The sequence below is a fragment of the Equus asinus genome, chromosome 13, assembly GCF_041296235.1.
Source record: "Equus asinus isolate D_3611 breed Donkey chromosome 13, EquAss-T2T_v2, whole genome shotgun sequence".
NCBI classification, from domain to species: Eukaryota; Metazoa; Chordata; class Mammalia; order Perissodactyla; family Equidae; genus Equus; species Equus asinus.
This window is the reverse complement of record NC_091802.1, coordinates 45,154,340-45,175,175: the sequence shown is the minus strand read 5'-3', so window position 1 is coordinate 45,175,175 and position 20,836 is coordinate 45,154,340. Positions and strand designations below refer to the sequence as shown.

The window sequence follows — 20,836 nt, the reverse complement described above, 5'->3', positions numbered from 1 at the left end:
GGATAGAAAAGTGTCACTTTAGACCTAGAGTCTTGACTTTTAAAGATCACACAGATGTAGAGAGAAAACTCTCAATCCATACATGGTTGATAGGAATTGGTACTGAGATCCCACATAGAGCCAAAATCTTCAAAAGGCAATATTCTCAGCAACAGTGGGCTAGAAAAAAGCTTATCCCTCAACAGAAGGAGTATGCAGAGTAAAATCTGTCTTCATCTCAGCTTCAGGTTGGAATGAAAAAAAAGGAGAGAGAAAAGAAAGAGTATTCCTCTTGATTAGTTATAACCATAGCTCTACCCACACATGAGTTTAGAACCAGAGGCAAATTCAAATTCTCTTGGAGGAGGACACTCTAAATCCAGACTCATCATGAGATTCCCACGTATTTAGATCAACTATATAGGAAAGAATGAACAAAAAGTATAAGTATCCAAGGACACAGGTTAATATGGGTGAGAATCAGACAAAACAACAAACAGAAGGTTTAGATCCCCCAAAACGTCATATATTAGGTTTATCAGATATCAACCTTAAAACAACTATGGAACATGAGCAAAGAACAAGACACAAAGCAAATTTTAAGAAGAACCAGATAAAACTTTTAGAAGTAAAAAATACAAGCACTGAAATTAAAATCTCAATGGACAAGTTAAAATGCAGATTAGATTCTACTGGAGAAAGAAAAAGTAAATACAAAGTAGATGGAAGAAATTACCCAGAACAAAATAGAGAGAAATAGATGAAAAATATGAAGCAATGTTAAGGAACACAAAGAACAGAATAAGGTCTAATATACATCTGATAGAACATCCAAAAGATAGAATAAGGAGATTGAGAGAGAGGAAGTATTCTAAAAGATAATGGATTAGAATTTTCCAGAATTGAAAAAAGGCATGTATTCTCAGATTCAAGAAGCACAACAAATATCAAGACAGAGAAATAAAAAGAAACATATACCTAAGTATATCACATAGTGAATAGAGTAGGTTGAATGGTGGCCCCACAAAAAGTATGTCCATACTCTAATCCCTGGAACCTATGAATGTGACCTTATTTGGAGAAAACGTCTTTGTAGATGTAATCAAGTTAAGAATCTTAAGATGAGATATACAATGATGTGCTTATAAGAGAAAAGTAGGGGGAGACTTGAGATATAGACACAAGGGAGAAGGCCATATGAAGAGCAAGATGGAGGCCACGATGAAGTTGTGCTGCCACAAGCCAAGGAATGCCTAGGGTCGTTGTTACAACAGCAGAGATGTTAACATAGAGCATTGTAATAAAAATACTGGTCTAATGGAGAAAGAAGGGGGAAAAAATCATATTCTTCTGAAAGAGTTCCTCATTTAATTTTTTTGAATTTTTTTTAATTTAAAAAAAGGAGGAGGAGGAGGGGTGAGGAGGAGGATCTGGGGGAAGATGAAGAAGAAGAAATATTTAAGACTGTGACTTGGACTAAAATGTAATGGCATGTTTGAGGGCTAAGGATAACACTTGAAAGTAAAAAGAAATATTTCCAGATCTTTATTTACCTCAGTTCTTTCAGTATGCAATTGTGCTTGTAAACTTTTCTTTCTCCTGACTTTTTTCTCTCTTGAAAAATCAGAGGATTTTTCTTCTCCACATAGGCATACTGATGTTTCATACCTAAATTGCACAGAAAATTGGAATAATTCCTGCCTTGTTCTTTTCCTTGCTCATCTTTTTTTCATCTTTTATTCATGGAAATTTTCAAACATATACAAAAGTGGACAGAATAACATGATGATCTCCCCACGTACCCACCACCCAGCATCAATAACGGACAATCCTATTTTATCTATATCCCTATTCTTGCTCCCTTCCCTTACAGTTTTGAAGTACAATCTAGTATCATATTTCATATTAAATATATTAATATGCATTTCTACAAGTTTTTTCTTTCAAAAAAATATTTAAAATACCATTATGATACCTAAAAAATTAACAATAATTTCCTAACATCATCAAACATCCAATCAGTGTTCAAATTTCCAATTGTCTCATACATGTCAAAATTTTTTAACATTTGCATCAGGATTCAATAATGTTCCCATATTACAGTTGGTTGGTATGTCTTTTGGATCACTTTTCATCTATAGGTTCTCCTTCGATGTCTTTTATTATTATTATTATTATCATTATCGTTATTGTCAGGTCATCTGTCCTATAGATTTTCTGCAGTCTGGATTTTGCTAACTGTATTACCATGGTTATAGGATTCTAAGGACTTGATCAGATTAACACTCAAAAAAAGGTTTTTTTGACAAAACCACTACATAGGTGGTGGTGTTTTCCCATCAGGAGGCATATAATGTCCAAGTGGCTCTCTATTTGTGATATTAGGAGCGACTTATACATAGTAACTAGATTCAGTAAATCATCAGGGACTGCAAAATGGTCATATTCTAAATCTATCATTCCTTCTTCACTCATCAGCTTGAAGATTTCTATAAAGAGAAACTTTTTCTTATGTACTATTTGGTTACCCAGTAGTACGGTTCATATAGAAAGGCAGGATAATTTTTTATTCTTTTCCTTTATCTATCACTTTTCATAACAATGACTTGGCTGGCTTATAACCTCCAACAATGATAAAATAATTTTTATGTCATTTTGAACACGTGGATTTAAATGCATTAAATTCATTTTAATTCCTTGCAACTATTATTCTTATTGATGCTCTAATTTTCTCATGTGTGGTGGGAAGAGGTGGCAGCCTCTTCAAGGAGGCTCCCAAGTCCTTTTGGTATATCCCTGGTAGCAGTCTCTGTTAGTTTCCTTATTTCTGGAAGACAAGATGCTCCAGTCTCATCTATACACTTCCTTTCTCAGACCTGCAATCAGACATATCTCCAAAGAAATGGTTCCTTTTAATAAGAAATGATACTTCAAGACTAAAGTCTGGCCACTACAGGCTGAACTTCTTTTTAATAATTATCCTGCTCTCTTATGACTTGGTTTTCTCTTCTTTCTGCTTCTTTTCCCTCTTCTATTGGACTGTCAAAAGCTTTTGTAACACAAACATCCCATAAACAATATAACAATGAGATGACTACAATAAGCCTCCATTAAATTTGAAAGAGAAGATCTCCTGGAAATTGCATACTTTGCTTCAAGTAATCCAGAGTAGATTTAAATTTCAAGGACAACTCTAAAATTATTTTTGTGCTCCTGGGACCCTGTAGACTAGGCAGGATTCTGAGAAAGGCTAGATCTGAAACTTGTCTGCACATTGGAATCAGCTGAGAGCTTTGAAAAAATACTGATATCTGTACCTCATCCCCCAAAATTGTGATTTAATTATTTTGGGGAGTGGGCTGTTATTTGGAATTTTTCAAAGATACTCAGGTGATTCTAACATGAAAACAAACTTGAGAACCACTATGACAAACCCCTCGGCTTGTTTCTACCCAGAACTCACATCAACTGGGCTGTAACTCAATATTTTAGAAGTAATAACTTATTCTTCCTTGTATGCAAACTAAAAGCTGTTTAGCAGAAGTGGTTCCTTCCTCTTAGAGTAACCTGCCATGTAAGGGCTGCTTAGGTGATACATAGGAAGTGACTGCATTAAATCTACAAAGCTTTAGATAAACTTAGCCCTAAGCCAAATTGTGAAATAAAGGAAATTTTTATTATGCACCCCATTCTCCTTCCTTAGCAGGTATCTTGCCCTTTTGACATTCTATCCCTTTAAATCCAAACCCCAGAATTCCTAACCTGAGAGCCCCATTATCTTGCTGTTAGCCCCTCGAAGCTGTCCCCTCTGCTGTCCTCCACTTGTAAAGACAATGACTTTAACCATTTTGACTATGATCCAGAGTATAAATATATTTTCTATTGAGATGTAGTACACACATACAGAGAGAGAGAGAAAGCTGAAACAATTTCTCAAAACAATATTTATCTTTATTATGTGAAAAGCACTCTAATGTCTTCTTTTTTTTTTTAATGCAGTGGACCTGATTCCTTTTTTTTTTGTTTTTTGAGGAATATTAGCCCTAAGCTAACATCTGCCACCAATTCTCCTCCCTTTGCTGAGGAAGATTGGCCCTGAGCTAACATCCATGCCCATCTTCCTCTATTTTATATGTGGGACACCTGTCACAGCATGGCTTAATAAGCAGTGCGTGGGTCCATGCCCAGGATCTGAACCAGTAAACCCTGGGCCACCTAAGCACAGAGTGCAAACTTAACTGCTACACCACTGGGCCAGCCCCTTCAATTCTATTCTCTTTTTTTAAAAAAATACTAGCAGCAACCTCCTAAGTTGATTTCACGACACACAAGAGTCACAACCTAGAGTCCACTGCTACTTTATATCCCCCATCCTCTCCCCATTTATCCCCACTGATCTTTACTGAAACTGATCTTTACATTTCTGGAATAATTATGGCTTCCACTGCACTAAACGTTTTGTTTTTGTTTTTGTTTTTTGCTGAAGGAGATTGGCCCTGAGCTAACATCTCTGTCAACACTTCCTCTATTTTGTATGTGGGTCGCTGCCACAGCATGGCTTGATGAGTGGTGTAGGTCCATGCCTGGGATCCAAACCTGTGAACCCAGGCTGCTAAAGCAGAGTGCATCAAACTTAACCACTAAGCCACCAGGCCAGCCCCCAAATGATTTTTTTATCTTTTATCATTTTTTTTAAAAGAATGTGTGTTTTTTAATTATGGGATGATTCAAATATTTTATGAGATAAGAATGTGATAATTATGGGACTACTGTCATATATGCAGTCCATCATTACTGAAATGTCATTATGTGGTGCATGACTGTACACCACTAGAGAAAATTAACAAAGTGCAAAGGAAGAGTGCAAGAGAGGAAAAAAGGAACAAACAAACTACAAAACAGCCAGAAAACAATTAACAAAACAGCAATAGCTAAGTCCATACCTATCAATAATTACTTTAAATGTAAATGGACTAAATTCTCCTATCAAAATACATACAGTGGCTGAATGGATAAAAAAACAAAACCCATGTAGATGCTGCCTCCAAGAGACTCACTTCAGCTTTAAGGACACACATAGACTGAAAGTGAAGGGATGGAAAAAGATATTCCATGCGAAAGAAAACCAAAAGAGGGCAGAGGAAGCTATAATTATACAGGCATACCTTGTTTTATCGTGCTTTGCTTTATTGAGCTTTGCAGATAAAGCATTTTTTAACAAGATCCTCCACCATCAAAAAAGATTATGACCCACTGAAAGCTCAGATGATGATTAGTATTTTTTAATTAAGGTATGTATATATTTTTTTAGACATAATGCTTTTTCACACATAATAAACTACAGTATAATGTAAACATAACTTTTATATGAACTAAGAAACCAAAAAATTCGTATGACTTGCTTTATTGCGATATTCACTTTATTGCAGTGGTCTCGAACTGAACCTACAGTATCTCTGAGGTATGCCTATATTAGACAAAATAAATTTTAATACATTCTAAGCCAAAAACTGTAAGAAGAGACAAAGAAGGTCATTATATAATGACAACGGGGTGAATTCATCAGGAACACATAGCAATTGTAAATATTTATGCATCCAACATAGGAGTACCTAAACATATAAAACAAATATTAACAGATCTGAAGGGAGAAATAGACAGCAATACAATAATAATAGGGGACACTTCAATATCCCACTTTGGACAATAGATAAATCATCCAGACAGAATATCAAAAGGAAACATTGGACATAAACTACATATTAGAACAGATGGACCTGACAGACATATGCAGAACATTCTATCCAACAGTAGCAGAATACACATTCTTCTCAAGCACACATTCAAAGTTCTCCATGATAGATCATTTTTTAGGTCACAAAATAAGTCTTTAAAAACTTACAAAGATTGAAATCATATCAAGCATCTTTTTTGACTACAATGATATAAAACTGGAAATCAATGAAAGAAGAAAACTGGAAAAATCACAAATGTGTGGAGATTAAACAACATGCTCCTGAACAACAAATGGGTCAAAGAGGAAATCAAAAGGGAAATAAAAAACATCTTGAGGCAAATGAAAATGAAAACACAACATATCAAAACTTATTTGATGCAGCAAAAGCAGTTCTCAGAGGGAAATTTATAGTGACAAATGCCTACATAAAAAAACAGAAAGATGGGCCGGCCTGGTGGCACAGTGGTTAAGTTTGCACGTTACGCTTCGACGGCCCAGGATTCGCCGGTTCAGATCCCGGGTGCAGACATGGCACTGCTTGGTGAGTCATTCTGTGGCAGGAGTCCCACATATAAACTAGAGGAATATGGGCATGGATGTTAGCTCAGGGCCAGTCTTCCTCAGCAAAAAGAGGAGGATTGGCAGCAGATGTTAGCTCAGGGCTAATCTTCCTCAAAAAAAATTAAAAAAAGAAAGAACTTGAATAAACAACCTAACTTTACACTTCAAGGAACTAGAAGAAAAACTAAGCCCAAAGTTAGTAAAAGGAAGGAAATAACAAATATCAGAGAAGAAATAAATGAAATAGAGACTAAAAAGACAATAGAAAAGATCAATGAAACTAAGAGCTCATTTTAGGAAACGATAAACAAAATTGACCTCTTTAGCTAGACTAAGAAAAAAAGAGATTCAAACAAAATCAGAAATGAAAGAAGAGATATTACAACTGATAACAGAAATAGTAAAGGTCATAAGAAACTACTATGAACAATCATACGCCAACAACTTAGGTAACCTAGAAGAAATGAATAAATTCCTACAAATATACAAGCTACCAAGACTGAATCATGAAGAAACAGAAAATCTGAACTGATCAACTATCACTAAAGAGACTGAATCAGTAATCAAAAACCTTCCAACAAAGAAAAGTCCAAGACCAGATAGCTTCCCTGGTGAATTCTACTAAAGATTTAAAGAATTAATGCCAATGGTTCCCAAACTCTTCCCAAAACTTGAAGAGAATGGAACACTTTCAAACTCATTTTATGAGGCCAACTTTACTGATACCAAAGCCAAACAAGGACACTACAAGGAAAATTACAGGCCAATAGCGCTGATGAACAGAGATGCAAAAATTCTCAACAAAATACTAGCAAGCCAAATCCAACTGTACATTAAAGGATCATACACCATAATCAAGTGGGATTTATTTCTGGGATACAAGGATGGTTCAACATAGGCAAATCAATAAATGTAATACACCACTATGGAAGAAAAAACCCAGGCCTCTTCCTGTGTTTCTCCTTTACTCTCACACTACTACTACACTCACAACACTTCTGACCCCAAATGTGTGGGGATTTTCACCTCACCAAGTAATTCTCTGCAACACTAGTTGGGCATCCTACAATTTAACACAATTCTGACACTATCTACCCAGAGATACCATCAAATCCTACAGGATAAGTGTTCAGATTGCCCCCACTCCACTTCAGAAGCCAATTGCAAGTGCAGATTGTTATCTGTGCTTCTGACTGAAGCACAATCAGAGTTTGAAGTTATGGTGTATTACCCTCCTGAATACCCTTGTGGATATATTCACCAACCTGGAATATCTCCAAACCCCATACTATTGGGATTTTTATAGAGGCTTCTTCATTGTAGGCATTATCAATTATTAACTCCATTTCAAGCCCCTCTCCCCTCTCTGAAGAGCTTCTAGGTTAGTAAACATATCTATCTACTAAGAGGGTGACACATCCCAACTCCATGGGGACAGAAGTTCCTGTGCTTGGGACCCTCCCAGGCCTCTCCCTATGTATCTCTTCATCTGACTGTTCATCTATATCCTCTATCATGTCTTTTAATAAACTGGTAAACGTTATATAAGTGTTTCCCTGAGTTCTGTGGGTCACTCTAGCAATTAATTGAACCCGAGGAGGGGGTCATGGGAACCTCTGATTTGTAGCCAAGTCAGACAGAAGTTGTGGGTAACCTGGAGACCTACTATCTGTGATTGGCATATTAAATGGCAGGGCAGTCTTGTGGGTCTGAGCCCTTAACCCATGGGACCTAACACTGTCTCCAGGTAGATAGTGTCAGCATTGAGTTAAATTGTAGGACATCAAGTTGGTGTCACTGAATTGCCTGGTGTGGGGAAAACCCACACATCTGGTATCAGAAGTGTTGTGAGGGGCCAGCCCAGTGGCACAGCAGTTAAGTTCACACATTCCCCTTCAGCAGACCGGGGTTCGCCAGTTTGGATCCCGGGTGCAGACATGGTACCACTTGGCAAGCCATGCTGTGGCAGGTGTCCCACATACAAAGTAGACGAAGATGGGCACGGATGTTAGCTCAGAGCCAGTCTTCCTCAGCAAAAAGAGGAAGATTGGCAGCAGATGTTAGCTCAGGGCTAATCTTCCTCAAAAAAAAAAAAAAAGCGTTGTGAGTATGGTGGAAGTGTGCAAGTAAAGGAGAAACAGGGAGAAGAACTGAGGTTTTCCCTAATATAACCACATTAACAAAAAGGATAGGATAAAAATCATATGATCATCTCAACAGATGCAGAAAAAGCATTTGACAAAATTCGACATCCTTTCATGACAAAAACTCTCAACAAAGTGGGTATAGAAGGAATATATCTCAGCATAATAAAAGCCATATATGACAAACCCAGAACTAACATCCTACTAAATGGTGAAAACCTGAAAGGAACAGGACAAGGGTGCCCACTCTTGCCATTTTTATTCAACATAGTACTGGAAGTCCTAGCCAGAGCAATTAGGCAAGAAAAAGAAACAAATGCACCTAAATCAGAAAGCAAGAAGTTAAATTGTCTGTTTCCAGATGGCACAATCTTCAATATAGAAAACCCTTGAGATTCCACCAAAAAACTGTTAGAACTAATAAACTAATTCAGTAAATTTTCAGGATAAAAAAGTCAATATACAGGGGCTGGCCCTGCAACCGAGTGGTCGGGTTAGCAATCTCCATTTCAAAGGCCTGGGGTTTGCCAATTCGGGTCCTGGGCACAGACCTACACACCGTTCATCAGGCCATGCTGTGGTGTCATCCCACATAGAAGAGCTAAAATGCCCTACAACTAGGATATGCAACTATGTACTGGGGCTTTAGGGAGAAAAAAAAGAGAAAGACTGGCAACAGATGTTAGCTCAGGGCCAATCTTCTTCACCAAAAAAAAAAATCAATATACAAAAATCAGTTGCATTTCTATACACTAACAATGAACTCTCAGAAAGAGAAATTAAGAAAACAATCCCATTTACAATAGCATCAAAAAGAATAAAATACTTGGGAATAAATTTAACCACGGAGGTGAAAGATATGAATGCTTAAAACTATGAAACATTGATGAAAGAAACTGAAGAAAACATAAATAAATGGCAAGATATTCTATGTTCACAGACTGGAAGAATTAATATTGTTAAAATGTCCATATCACCCAAAGTGATCTATGGATTCAAAGCAATCCCTATCCAAATTCCAAGGCCATTTTTCACTGAAATAGAATAAACAATCCTAAAATTTGTATAGAACTAAAAAAGACATCAAAGAGCCAAAGCAATCTTGAGAAAGAAACCATAAAATTTCTAGAAGAAAACACAAGCAGTAACACTCTTTGACAGCAGTCTTGGCAAAGATTTTTTGGATTTGACACCAAAAACAAAGGCAACAAAAGCAAAAATAAACAAGAGGGACTACATCAAACTAAAAAGCACCTGCACAACAAAGGAAACTATCAGCAAAATAAAAAGACAACCTATGGAATGGAAGAGAATATTTGCAAACCATATATCTTATTAGTTAATATTTAAAATATACAAGAAACTCATACAACTCAATAGCAAATAAACAAACAACCCAATTAAAAAATGGATAAAGGACCTGAATAGACATTTTTCTAAAGACACACAAATGGCCAACAGGTATATGAAAAGGTATTCAACATCACTCATCATCAGGGAAATACAAATCAAAACCACAAAGAGACATCACCTCCCACCTGTTAGAATAGCAGTCATCAAGAAAACAAGAGAGAACAAGTATTTGCAAGACTGTGAAGAAAAGGGAATCCTCATGCACTGCAGGTGGGAATCTAAACTGGTGCAGCCACTATGGGAAACAGTATGAAGAGCCCTCAAAAAATTAAAAAGAGAACTACCATAAGATCCAGCAATTCCACTTTTGGGTATATACCCAAAAGAAGTGAAAAACAGGATCTTAAGAAATATCCGCACTCCCATGTTCATTGCAGCATTATTCACAATAGCCAAGATACAGAAACAATCTAACTATCTGTCAACAGATGAATGGTTAAAGATGTGGTATAAATACAACAATGGAATACTATCCAGCTATGAGAAAGAAGGAAATCCTGCCACTGCAACAACATGGATGGACCTTGAGGGCATTATGCAAAGTGAAATACGACAGAAAAAGATAAATACCATAGGATATCACTTATATGTGGAATCTGAAAAAGCCAAACTCACAGAAACAGAGAATGATGGTTGCCAGGGTATGGGGGTGGGGGAATTAGGGATACGGAGAGGCTGGTAAAACAGTATAAATTTTCAGTTAGAGATGAATAAGGTCTGAGGATCTAATGTATAACATGGTGACTATAGCTGATAATACTGTATTGTATAATTGAAATTTGCTAAGAGAATCAAACTTAAGTGTTCTCACCAAAACAAAAATTAAATAAATAAATAAAGGTAAATATGTGAGGTGATGGATCTGTTAATTAACTCAAAGGTAGTAAGAATTTCACAATGGATACATAAATCATCACAGTGTCCACTCTTACAGTTTTATTTGTCAAAAAATAAAGGGCAAACACAGACCTATGGACAACTACTCTCCTACAACTGGAAGCCTATGATAGTTTATAGGCTTCCACATGGCTATGAGAGAAGTGAGAAAAAGTGTAAGAATGGGTATCTAGGAAATAAAACTAAGCTCCAGAAAGGATGGCCACAAATATGCATGATCCTTTATACTCAGTACATTATGAGAACACATGAGCTACATTTTTGGTTTTCTTAAACTTGCAAAAGAATAATTCAATTAAGTATGCTCAGAATTTAACTTACATTTTTCTGTGTTCTAGGCTCAAACCTCTAATTTCAGGCGAAATTCTTTTCTCTGTTCTTTTAGAAAACTTGATGTATTTCTTGCTATCAATATATATCGATGGCAAGTGGGTTGCAAAAGAATTACAGTCATCTTCTGATAAATTAGTATTTTCTTCTGCCTGGGGAGAAATCAAGAGCCACAGTCAGCTATGTTCTCTTTACACATATAAATTAAGTAGGACATTCTGGCTCAAATTATTCATTTTAGATCAATATTTTCTCTAAAAGCCAGCCCTAGTGGTCTAGTAGTTAAGATTTGGTGCTCTCACCCCCACGGCCCAGGTTCCCTTTCCTGGCCAAGGAACCACATCACCCAACTGTTGGTAGTTATACTGTTGTGGCTGCATGTTGCTGTGACGCTGAAAGCTATGCCACCAGCATTTCAAATACTGGCAGGGTCACCTATGGTGGACAGGTTTCAGCGGAGCTTCCAGACTAAGACAGACTAGGAAGAAGGACCTGGGCACCCACTTCCAAAAAAATTGTCCATGAAAACCCTATGATAGCAGCAGAGCATTGTCTGACATAGCGGTGGAAGATGAAAGCATGGTGCAAAAAAGACCAGGCAGGGTTCCACTCTGCTGTACATGGGGTCACTAGGAGTTGGAATCAACTCAACAGCATTAACAACAAAAATTCTTTCTAAAATGTTGCTTTGCTGTTAGGTCTACCAAAGGGAATTTTGTTGAAAACGTTCATTCATTAGTGCCTTAGTCCAGATTAGGTATATATTCTAAATGCCTCCAACTTTCCTTTCTGCATTATGCAGCTGTAAAATGCACAGCATTCACGAATGTATCTAACATTTATTGAATCTAATTCTTAAGGCATTGTTAAAGTTAACTTCATTAAAATTAAAAATATCTACTCTGCAAAAGACACTGTCAAGAGGATAAGAGGACAAGCCACAGGCTGAGAGAAAATATTTGCAAAAGATATATCTGATAAAGGACTGTATTCAAAGAATGTTTATTTTTGTATATTCAAAAATTATACAAAATTCTCTTAAAACTCAGCAATAAGAAAAAGAACAACCCAATTAAAAAATGGGCAAAAGATCTTAACAGATACCTCACCAAAGATGATGTACAGATGGAAAATAAGCACATGAAAAGATGCTCAACATCATGTTATTATGGAATTGCAAATTAAAACAACATAAAGATACCACTACATATCTATTAGAATGACCAAAACCCAAATTACTGACCACACAAAATGCCCACAGGATGTGGAGCAAGAGGAACTCTCATTCATTGCTGGTGGGAATGCAAAATGGTACAGCCACTTTGGAAAACAGTTTGGTAGTCTCTTACAAAACTAAACATTCTCTAAGATACAATCCAGCAATTGCACTTCTTGGTATTTACCTAAAGGAGTTGAAAAAGTGTGTTCACACAAAAACCTGCACATGGATGTTTATAGAAGCTTTATTTATAATTGCCAAAATTTGGAAAAAACATGATGTCCTTCAGTAGATGAACGGATAAATAAACTGTGGTACATCTAGACAATGGAATACCATTCAGTGTTAAAAAGAAAATGAGCTATCAAGCCATGAAAACACATGGAGGAAACTTAAATGTCTATTACTAAGTGAAAGAAGTCAGTCTATAAAGTCTACAATCTGTATGATTCCAACTATGTGACATTCTGGAAAAGGTAAAACCATGAAGACAATAAAAAGATCAGTGGTTTCCAGCGGTGGGAGGTGAGAAAAGATGACTAGGCAGAGCACAGAGGGTTTTTAGGGCAGTGAAACTATTCTATATGATATTATAATAGTGACTATATGTCATTACACATTGGTCCAAATCCACAGAATGTACAACATCAAGAGTCAATCCTAATATAAACTATGGACTTTGGGTGATAATGATGTGTCAATGTAAGTTTATCAACTGTAACATCAAATGTATCACTGTGGTGCAGGATGTTGATAGTGGAGAAGGCTGTGCATGTACAGCAGCAGGGGTTATATGGGTACTCTGCGTACTTTCCACTCAATTTTGCTGTTAATCTAAAACTGCGATAAAAAATAGTCTACTAAGAAAAAAAAGAAAAAGCTATATCGCTTCTAAATAGACCTCTCCACCTAAAAAAAGGAATTAGAGCTTAGGAGGAATAAACATGTTTAGAAAAAGAGGAATGAAGTTAGAAATATTTTCTCTTGAAACTTGGCTGTTTGCTTAAAACAACTGGACTGCATCTAGTTGATCAAAGGTGCATTAGTTTTTAATGCCTGAACAGATCATACAGGCAATTATAAAGCGGATTACCAAGGGAGTTCAGAGAGAACCTCTATTTCCAAATGAGATGGAAATCTTTTAGAATCTGCATACATTTGTTTTACAACAGAGGCACACCTTTAACAACTTGTTTCAAAAAGGAAATGTGACTTACTGCCTTGATGAGAGTTTATTACGAATAATGAAAGGATTCCTAGAGAAATGAGACCCAAAGAGAGAAAAATGACCCAAAATGGAAACCAGGGGAAAAAAAGGGAGGGGAATCTAAAAAGACAGAGGAGCACAAAAACCTGTTATCAAAGGCTAGATGAATGGAAACAGTCAAATAGTTAAGTAAAAACTAACAACACAGAAGAGAAAAGGAAGAAAAGAATCTTTGAAACTCTACGGTTAAAGGTGAACCATCTGTGAAGTTCAAACTATATAGCCTAAGGAAAATAAACTGCTATGATATTTTAATACTGTTAATTTTTTAAATTTTTTAAGAATTCACTTTCAAAATCAGTTTATAAGGGTACAATCAACAAAGTACTATTTGTAAAAAGATAGAACAGATTAAAAATACAGATATGCTATAAGTTACATATCTCAGTACCTAGCAAGAAGCCCTGAAATTGTTTTTGGATTTATAGTATAGGCATATGTTTTACATGGTGGCACCAAATCCATTGAAAGAATAAGTTTAAATTATTAAGACTCTCAGTTGACAATGCTGAATTTTACCTGAGCCCTACACTCCTGGAAAACAGTGAAGATTAAAGGAATTTCCTCATCCTTTTGTGTTCTGGAAAATAGCTTACTGCAAAGAAACACCCTTCCCCACATGATTTAGATATGATTCACGATGCTCCCCTTGTTTACCTATGACAAGACCAAACACTTTCAAAATTCCCTTTCTTTGTCTCATAAATGATTAGCTGAATTGTTTTATCCCCACTGATTAATCAGAACAAAATACTTATTAATTAAACTTTGGTTAAGCTTCTCTCCTCTCTCCAGGACCCTGAACTTTGACCCACCCTCAGCCTGAGCCAGCATACAAACCCACCAGAGAACAGGCTGGCCTCCCGGTAAAATATTCTCTGATCTAGTTATCCCATCATGCCACTCTTTCATCCCACTTCTCCATATCCAGTTATTCCCAGCCTTGTTTGCTCCTCTCTATAAAAGAAAACCCCTTTTTGCCTAGCCCTTGAGTTGCTTACAGATCTTATGGTCACAGTGTTCTTTCTATTGCAATTGTTCCCCCCTCCTCCTATTTCAATAGTCCCTTTCCTCCTTGCAATAATCCTTTTGAACAAAGCCTCTCTTTATTAAGTCCATATTTGTTTTTTATTTGACAGAACACTGGCCAATACAAGAATATTCCCTAAATCACAGATAAGAAAGCTAAAGAAACTTAGTATCTTTTATATTACCTTTTGGTTAGACTCCCACATCATTAATTACATTATATACAACCTCTCGCTTACGTTTAAATCCTTTGGTCTCCTGAAAAATTATCCCAGTCGCTATCCCCAAAAATACTCTCAGTATACACCACAGATCTCTTGATACGACATGGGTTGCTGGGATGAGAGTTCAATATATGTCTACTAAAAGAGCTCAAAAGTCATCTCAGTTGTTAAGCAAGATCCTATGACTATATTACTCTATGAATCTGCTTACTGATTATGGATGTGAGGTAATGTAAACTAATAAAAAAAAGAAAAAGAAAGAATCTTTGGAAACTATTTGAAAAAAATACCTGGTAGAATAAATGTACTTTAGTTTCCATCTTTCTGTTTAGAGGTAAATTCTGCCCTGGAGGACTTAAAGGCCTTGATGAACAAGTGTAAATGAGCAACAGCACAAAAGGATTTCCTGCCAAAAACAAACAAAAAAGAATCATGTGCCTGTTTAGGAGACTTAAGGAATTATATTTACCTACCTCAAGTTATCCCTTCAATGTAACACTCACATACAGCATAACACCTAATAGATATTTCCCAGCCTAGATATGCATACAAAAGCTAAAAAAAGCAGTTCAAAAATCATAAATCACAGGAGATAATCCAGTCTCTTAACTTTATCTTTTGTGGTATAAGGAGCAGTAGAAAAATCCAAATTCAAATGAATCAAAAGCAGACAAATCAAGTTATGTATATTTATTCAAATAAACCCAGAGAAGCAGAACTACTAACATGGCAGTAATAGCTAATATTATTAAATGCTTACTGTGTACTAGACATTATGATAAACACTTTTACATGAATTCTTTCATTTATTCCTCACAACTATACTTTAAGGAATTATCATTACCCCTATTTTACGGATGAGGAAAATAAAGACTTAGATCAAATTGCCCAAGTTTATACAGCCAACAAATAGTGGAGTTAACTCAGGCAGCCTAAATCAAGAGCCCATGGTCTTCAGCATCATACAACACTGCCTTTCAAAACAAAACATTTATTGCAAACAAAAGATGTTTTACCCTGTTTTAAACCAAAGATTTCGACATTATGCAAATGTGATAACCAACTTTACATACCAATTTTAGAAATTTCCAAAATTTTCAGGCTTTTTTACTCATATCTAAGTCACATTTGATGAGCTGTTTATTACATTGCTAGTTATATTACATTAGTTGCAATTATCAATGCCTTTTTCATATTGTGAAGTTTAACTGCAGTATTTAGTATTCTGTCTTATAGGGAGACAGTACTTTAAAATCATTTATTTCTGAAATATGTCATAGTAAGTGCTGTTGAATGTGATATGTCCAACATTCCCAGAATTCAAAACATGTTAAAAATAAAATGAAACCACATTAAAAATACCCATCTCACAAGACTTTAGGAGATTACACAGGTTTCCATAGCAACCCACTCTACGTGACTTCTTCTAGATCTTCTTTAACCAGTTCAATCTTTACCTCTAAACTACTTGGTATAGCACTTATTGTCTTCCCTATTTGTAATGTCTTCACTATTCAACTGGCATTAATCATTTGCCTTGTATTTTTATTTAATTATCACACATATAGCTCTTGTATCAACTATATAGCCTAAATTTCTAAGGAATGGACTGGTATCTTATCATTCTTTGAATTATTTCTCACAGTACCAAGCACAATGTTATATGTATATAATGAGGGAAGAAAAGAAAGGAGGGAAGAAATGAGGGAGGGAGGGAAGAGTGAGGGAAAGAAGAGAGGGAGGGAGGGAGGAAGGAGGGAAGCAAGGAAGGAAGGAATTCCCTCTTTATTGAGCTTACTTACCAAGAGTTCTTAAGTTATCAAAGAACTTAATTAAGAGAGTAAGCATGATTTAAATAAACCCTAGAAGGAAGAACTGTTTCATAATTTATTGATCTGATTATCGAAAAGTTGGCAGGTCTTAATCTACTGGATAAATCAGATACCACATAACCCTCTCTAAGCTAAGAGAAAAAAATAGCACAGTGAGTCTCTTCTTCATAACTTTGACAACAGAATTGTTTCTCAACTCTTTCAATACTATGACATACCTGTGAACTTGCAAGGACAAACCAAGAGAAATGAAGAGCTGTATCCCTCTTTACCAATCATCTACCCATTCATCCTTCCATCCATGAATTCAGCACATATATTATGCATGCTTCCTATGTTCCAGGCTTTCTTCCAGACTCAGGGGATATAGAAAAAAAAAAACCCTGCTCTCATGGAGCTCTCTAGTTGGGGAGAGAGACAATAAAATAGATAAGTAAAATATGTAGTATGTCATCTGTGATAAGTACTAATAAAAAAAGGTAAGGCAGGGGAAGGGAATATGAAGTATGGCACTGGAGGAGAGATGCAGGGAAGAGATAGGGTAGCCAAGGAAGACCTCACTGAGAGACAGACTTGTTAGTATAGACCTGAAGGAATTAAAGTAGGGAGCCAATGAATATCTTAGCGAAGAGCATTTCAGCCAGAGAAAAGCAAGTACAAAGGCTCTGAAGCAAGGAGTCTGAATGCTCAAAGAACAGTAGGAAGGCCCATAAGGCTGAAGCAGAGAAAGCAAAGGGGAAAGAGGGAGGACAGGACATCAGAGAAGTCAAGGGAGGGAGGCAGATCACGGAGGGCTCCTAGATCATCGTAAGAACTTGGCTTGTACTCTGAGGAGATAGGAAGCCAATGGAGAGTTTTGAGCAGAGAGATGACATGATCTGAAGTCCTTTCTGAAAGGATCACTCTGTTGCTATGAGGAGGGAAAATCAGGTGGGTTTGGGTTCCTGAAAGACAAGTGAAAAAAAGTACTTCAAAAGAAGAGTGAGTAATCAACTGTGACAAATGCTGCTGTTAGGTCAAGATGAGTACTGAATGAGCCATTGGGTTTTGCAACATGGAGGACATCAACGATCCTACAAGGAGCCATTTCAGTGGTATGGTAAGGAAAAAATGTCCCTAGAGTGAGTTCGAGAGAGAATCGGGTAGAGAAATTGCAGACAGTCAGAAGAGAGAACTCTTTCAAGGAGTTACACTATAATAAGAAAGAGAAATGAGGTAGTAGCTGAGGGGTAAATGGGATTATGAGGGTTTAAGATGGGGAAAAATAAAGTCATGTTGATAGAAATAATCCAGTAAAAGAGCAAAAACTGATCATATCGGAGGGGAAAATTACTGGAAAAATACTCTCAAGTAGGAGAAGGGAGATGGGATTTAGGGCACAAGGGAAGAGTCTGGCCTTAGCTAAGAACATACTCATGGTAATAGGAGATATGGTAGAGTAACTGGGCATCATTACACACAGAAGAGGTGAGTAGATGTGGTTGTTTAAGCTTGTGAAAATCATCTCTGATTGCTTTAGTTTTCTTAGTGAAATATAAAGCAAGGTAATCAAACTAAGAATGAGAATGTGAAAGGTGGTACTTGAGGTTTGAGGAGAAAGGTATAGTTATAAAACAGTCATCTAGGAGAGAGGAAGTATTAACAGCCCAGGAGAATCTGATATGATTGCTGGGCAGCATCAAGGACCCCTTGAGGTTAACGCTCGTGAATTTAAAGTGAAACCAGTAAGGATGGTTCAATATGGGAATGGTGGCACTCAATAGGCAGAGATCCAGATTTAACCTAGGGTTTTGATTTAGGCAAGAAAGTAAAATGAACTGAAAAGGTGATAAAGGAACTGGGGGGATGCAAGGGAATGGTTTTATTGACAGTGAAACAAACTGAGTAGGTGAGTGGGAAGGAAAGACAAGAGAGGGTAAAGTGATATTAAAAGAAAAAAAAAATGTAGATTGAGGGGCTGGCCCGGTGGCATAGTGGTTAAATTCACGCACTCCACTTCAGTGGCCTGGGGTTTGCAGGTTCAGATCCCGGGCACGGACATACACACCACTCATGAAGCTATGCTGTGGTGGGGTCCCACATACAAAATAGAGGAAGATTGGCACAGATGTTAGCTCAGCAACAATCCTCAAGCAAAAAAGAGGAAGAGTGACAAGAGATGTTAGTTCAGGGACAATCTTCCTCACCAAAAAAACCCCCCAAAAAATCAAAAAAAAAAAAAAAGAGTAGATTGAAGATTCTGGTGGGGTCCACAGATTGTTAGAGTTGGAGTGTACCTGAAAGATAGGAATGTGCTGGTTGGACAATGGGACATGTTGGAACTATGAAGAAGGGAGAAAGTAACTGAGGAAAGGTGAAATTATTGTAGGAGGAGAGGGCAGGAACTGAGAAAACAGAGTATTGGAAAGATCATCTACATGAATACTAAAATCAGAAGAATTATGACAGTAGTGTTAGAGCAGCAGAAAGCCAGCTGAAATCTGACTGCGACAAGGAGTGGTATTGGGTGACATAATCTGATGACGTGAGATGCAAAACTGAGCCTTTTGAGAATGGGAGGAAGAAACATCTGGAAGCAGCTATGAGAATCCAGAAGGGCATCTATCTCCCCTCTGGTCCCAGTAGTTCTAGAAAGAGAGAAAATAGCCACCACTAGCCATACCCTAAATTCTGCCCACCACACTCCCACACACACACTATCCTTTCTGGTTTTCCCTTGCATCTTGGTTGTCATCATCTGCCTCATCAAAAACTCCAAAAAGAACTGAAGAAATTCCAAACTCTCTGAAACATCAAAGGTATTTTTTAAAGTATCACGATTGATTCATTTCCTATGCAGACCAAGCTACAAGGGTTTTCCAATCCTTGCCAGAGTACAGAATTTTCAAAATTTTCCAATTTAGTAGATACATGTTAAAGTTGAGGTGGGGGAGGATTCCTTGTTTACTGTTACATGAAATCACAGAACGCATAACAGAGCTCAAATGATCTTAAAAGTCTTTCTAGTCTAAATCCCTTATTAAACATGAGGAAACTGATGCCAGAGACATGGCGACTTGCTCACACAATATACACTACAAGATAGTCGCAAAATTCAGTTCTCTAACTCCCAAATCCAGGGACAGTTCCACTAAATTCCACAGCTTCTCAGTAAATCAAGAGGCCAAGCTGAGAGAGAAAAAGAGAATCTGACTCCAAAAGTCCATCGTAACACTCGATTTTGCTTGGCGCTTGAATGTTTGTTTACCTTGTGCTCTCACAGTCGTCCTTTCTCACTTGGTGAGTTATCACCACCTCCACGGAATAACTCGCTGCTTCTAACACCTAAGGGGACATCCCTTCACACAGGACTTCCCACTCTTCCCCTCCCGACCGCTCCCCTCGCACGCTGCCCGCGCACTGCAAACGTCCGTCCACAGCCACCGCCTACACAGCTTCCCCGCATCTACTGCCACCAAAGTTCAACATTAAATGTATCACCCTGATCGCCCATTACCGTCTTTAACAAACGCTGGGTCACCATCCGCTTCACGCAGGAGCCGGTGCTGGGGAGGACTCCGCAAGGCTCTGCTCTTGCGAAGCTTAGCACTTCCTTGGGGGAAAAGTAAGCAGACGCGGAAACAAGCACAGAAACTACCGCCATTTCTGCAGGACCTCTGGATCCGGCCCAGTCACCCCTCACTCGGCCCCTTGACCGTCCCGTCACCCCGCTGCCCTTTCTGGAACCTTCCCCCATCTCCTAACTGTTCTACTTGTCCCTCGCACTGTGTTGCACTCTCCCCCTTCAGCCTAAGAGGCTCTTCCCCTCACCCCCATCGCCTCAGAGAGTCTTGCGCCCCCCGACCCTGCCTCCGTCCCGAGAAGCCCACCGTCGGGCCCCGGGCTCCTCGGGCTGTCCCCACTCCCACACGGCCCCCAGGCCAGCTCCTCCGCCGACGGCGGGTCAGCGCTTCAGGCCTCTCAGCGCCTCGCGCCGCACGACGCTCCCGCCCACCGCCTTCCCAGGCTCCCGCGCAGCGAGGCCCCGCCCCCAGGTCACCTGACCCAGCCCGACGCTCCGCCCATCGAGCAGCCAGCGCCGGGCCAGCGGGAGAGCCGGGCCGCCGGTGCTGTCACGGCGCGGGAGCTCCGGTCCCGTGGGGAGCGGCCGAGCTCGCCGCCGCCTCCGCGCCGCCTGGGAAGCGCTGCGGCCGCGCCCCTCCGC

The 20,836-nt window shown here is 38.2% G+C and overlaps 1 protein-coding gene across 1 annotated transcript in view; it reads right to left on the bottom strand.

Annotated features, from left to right (window-relative positions):
* Positions 1–15,120, bottom strand: part of EFCAB13 (EF-hand calcium binding domain 13) — a 96,576-nt gene extending 81,456 nt beyond the window's left edge. Inside the window, exons 1-3 of the mRNA XM_070482180.1 lie at positions 15,091–15,120; positions 11,053–11,213; positions 1,533–1,647 (exon numbers count right to left, since the gene is read on the bottom strand). Coding sequence (XP_070338281.1) covers positions 1,533–1,647; positions 11,053–11,213; positions 15,091–15,120 — 306 coding nt within the window. The remainder of the gene's footprint in view (positions 1–1,532; positions 1,648–11,052; positions 11,214–15,090) is intronic.
* Positions 15,121–20,836: the final 5,716 nt, after the last annotated feature.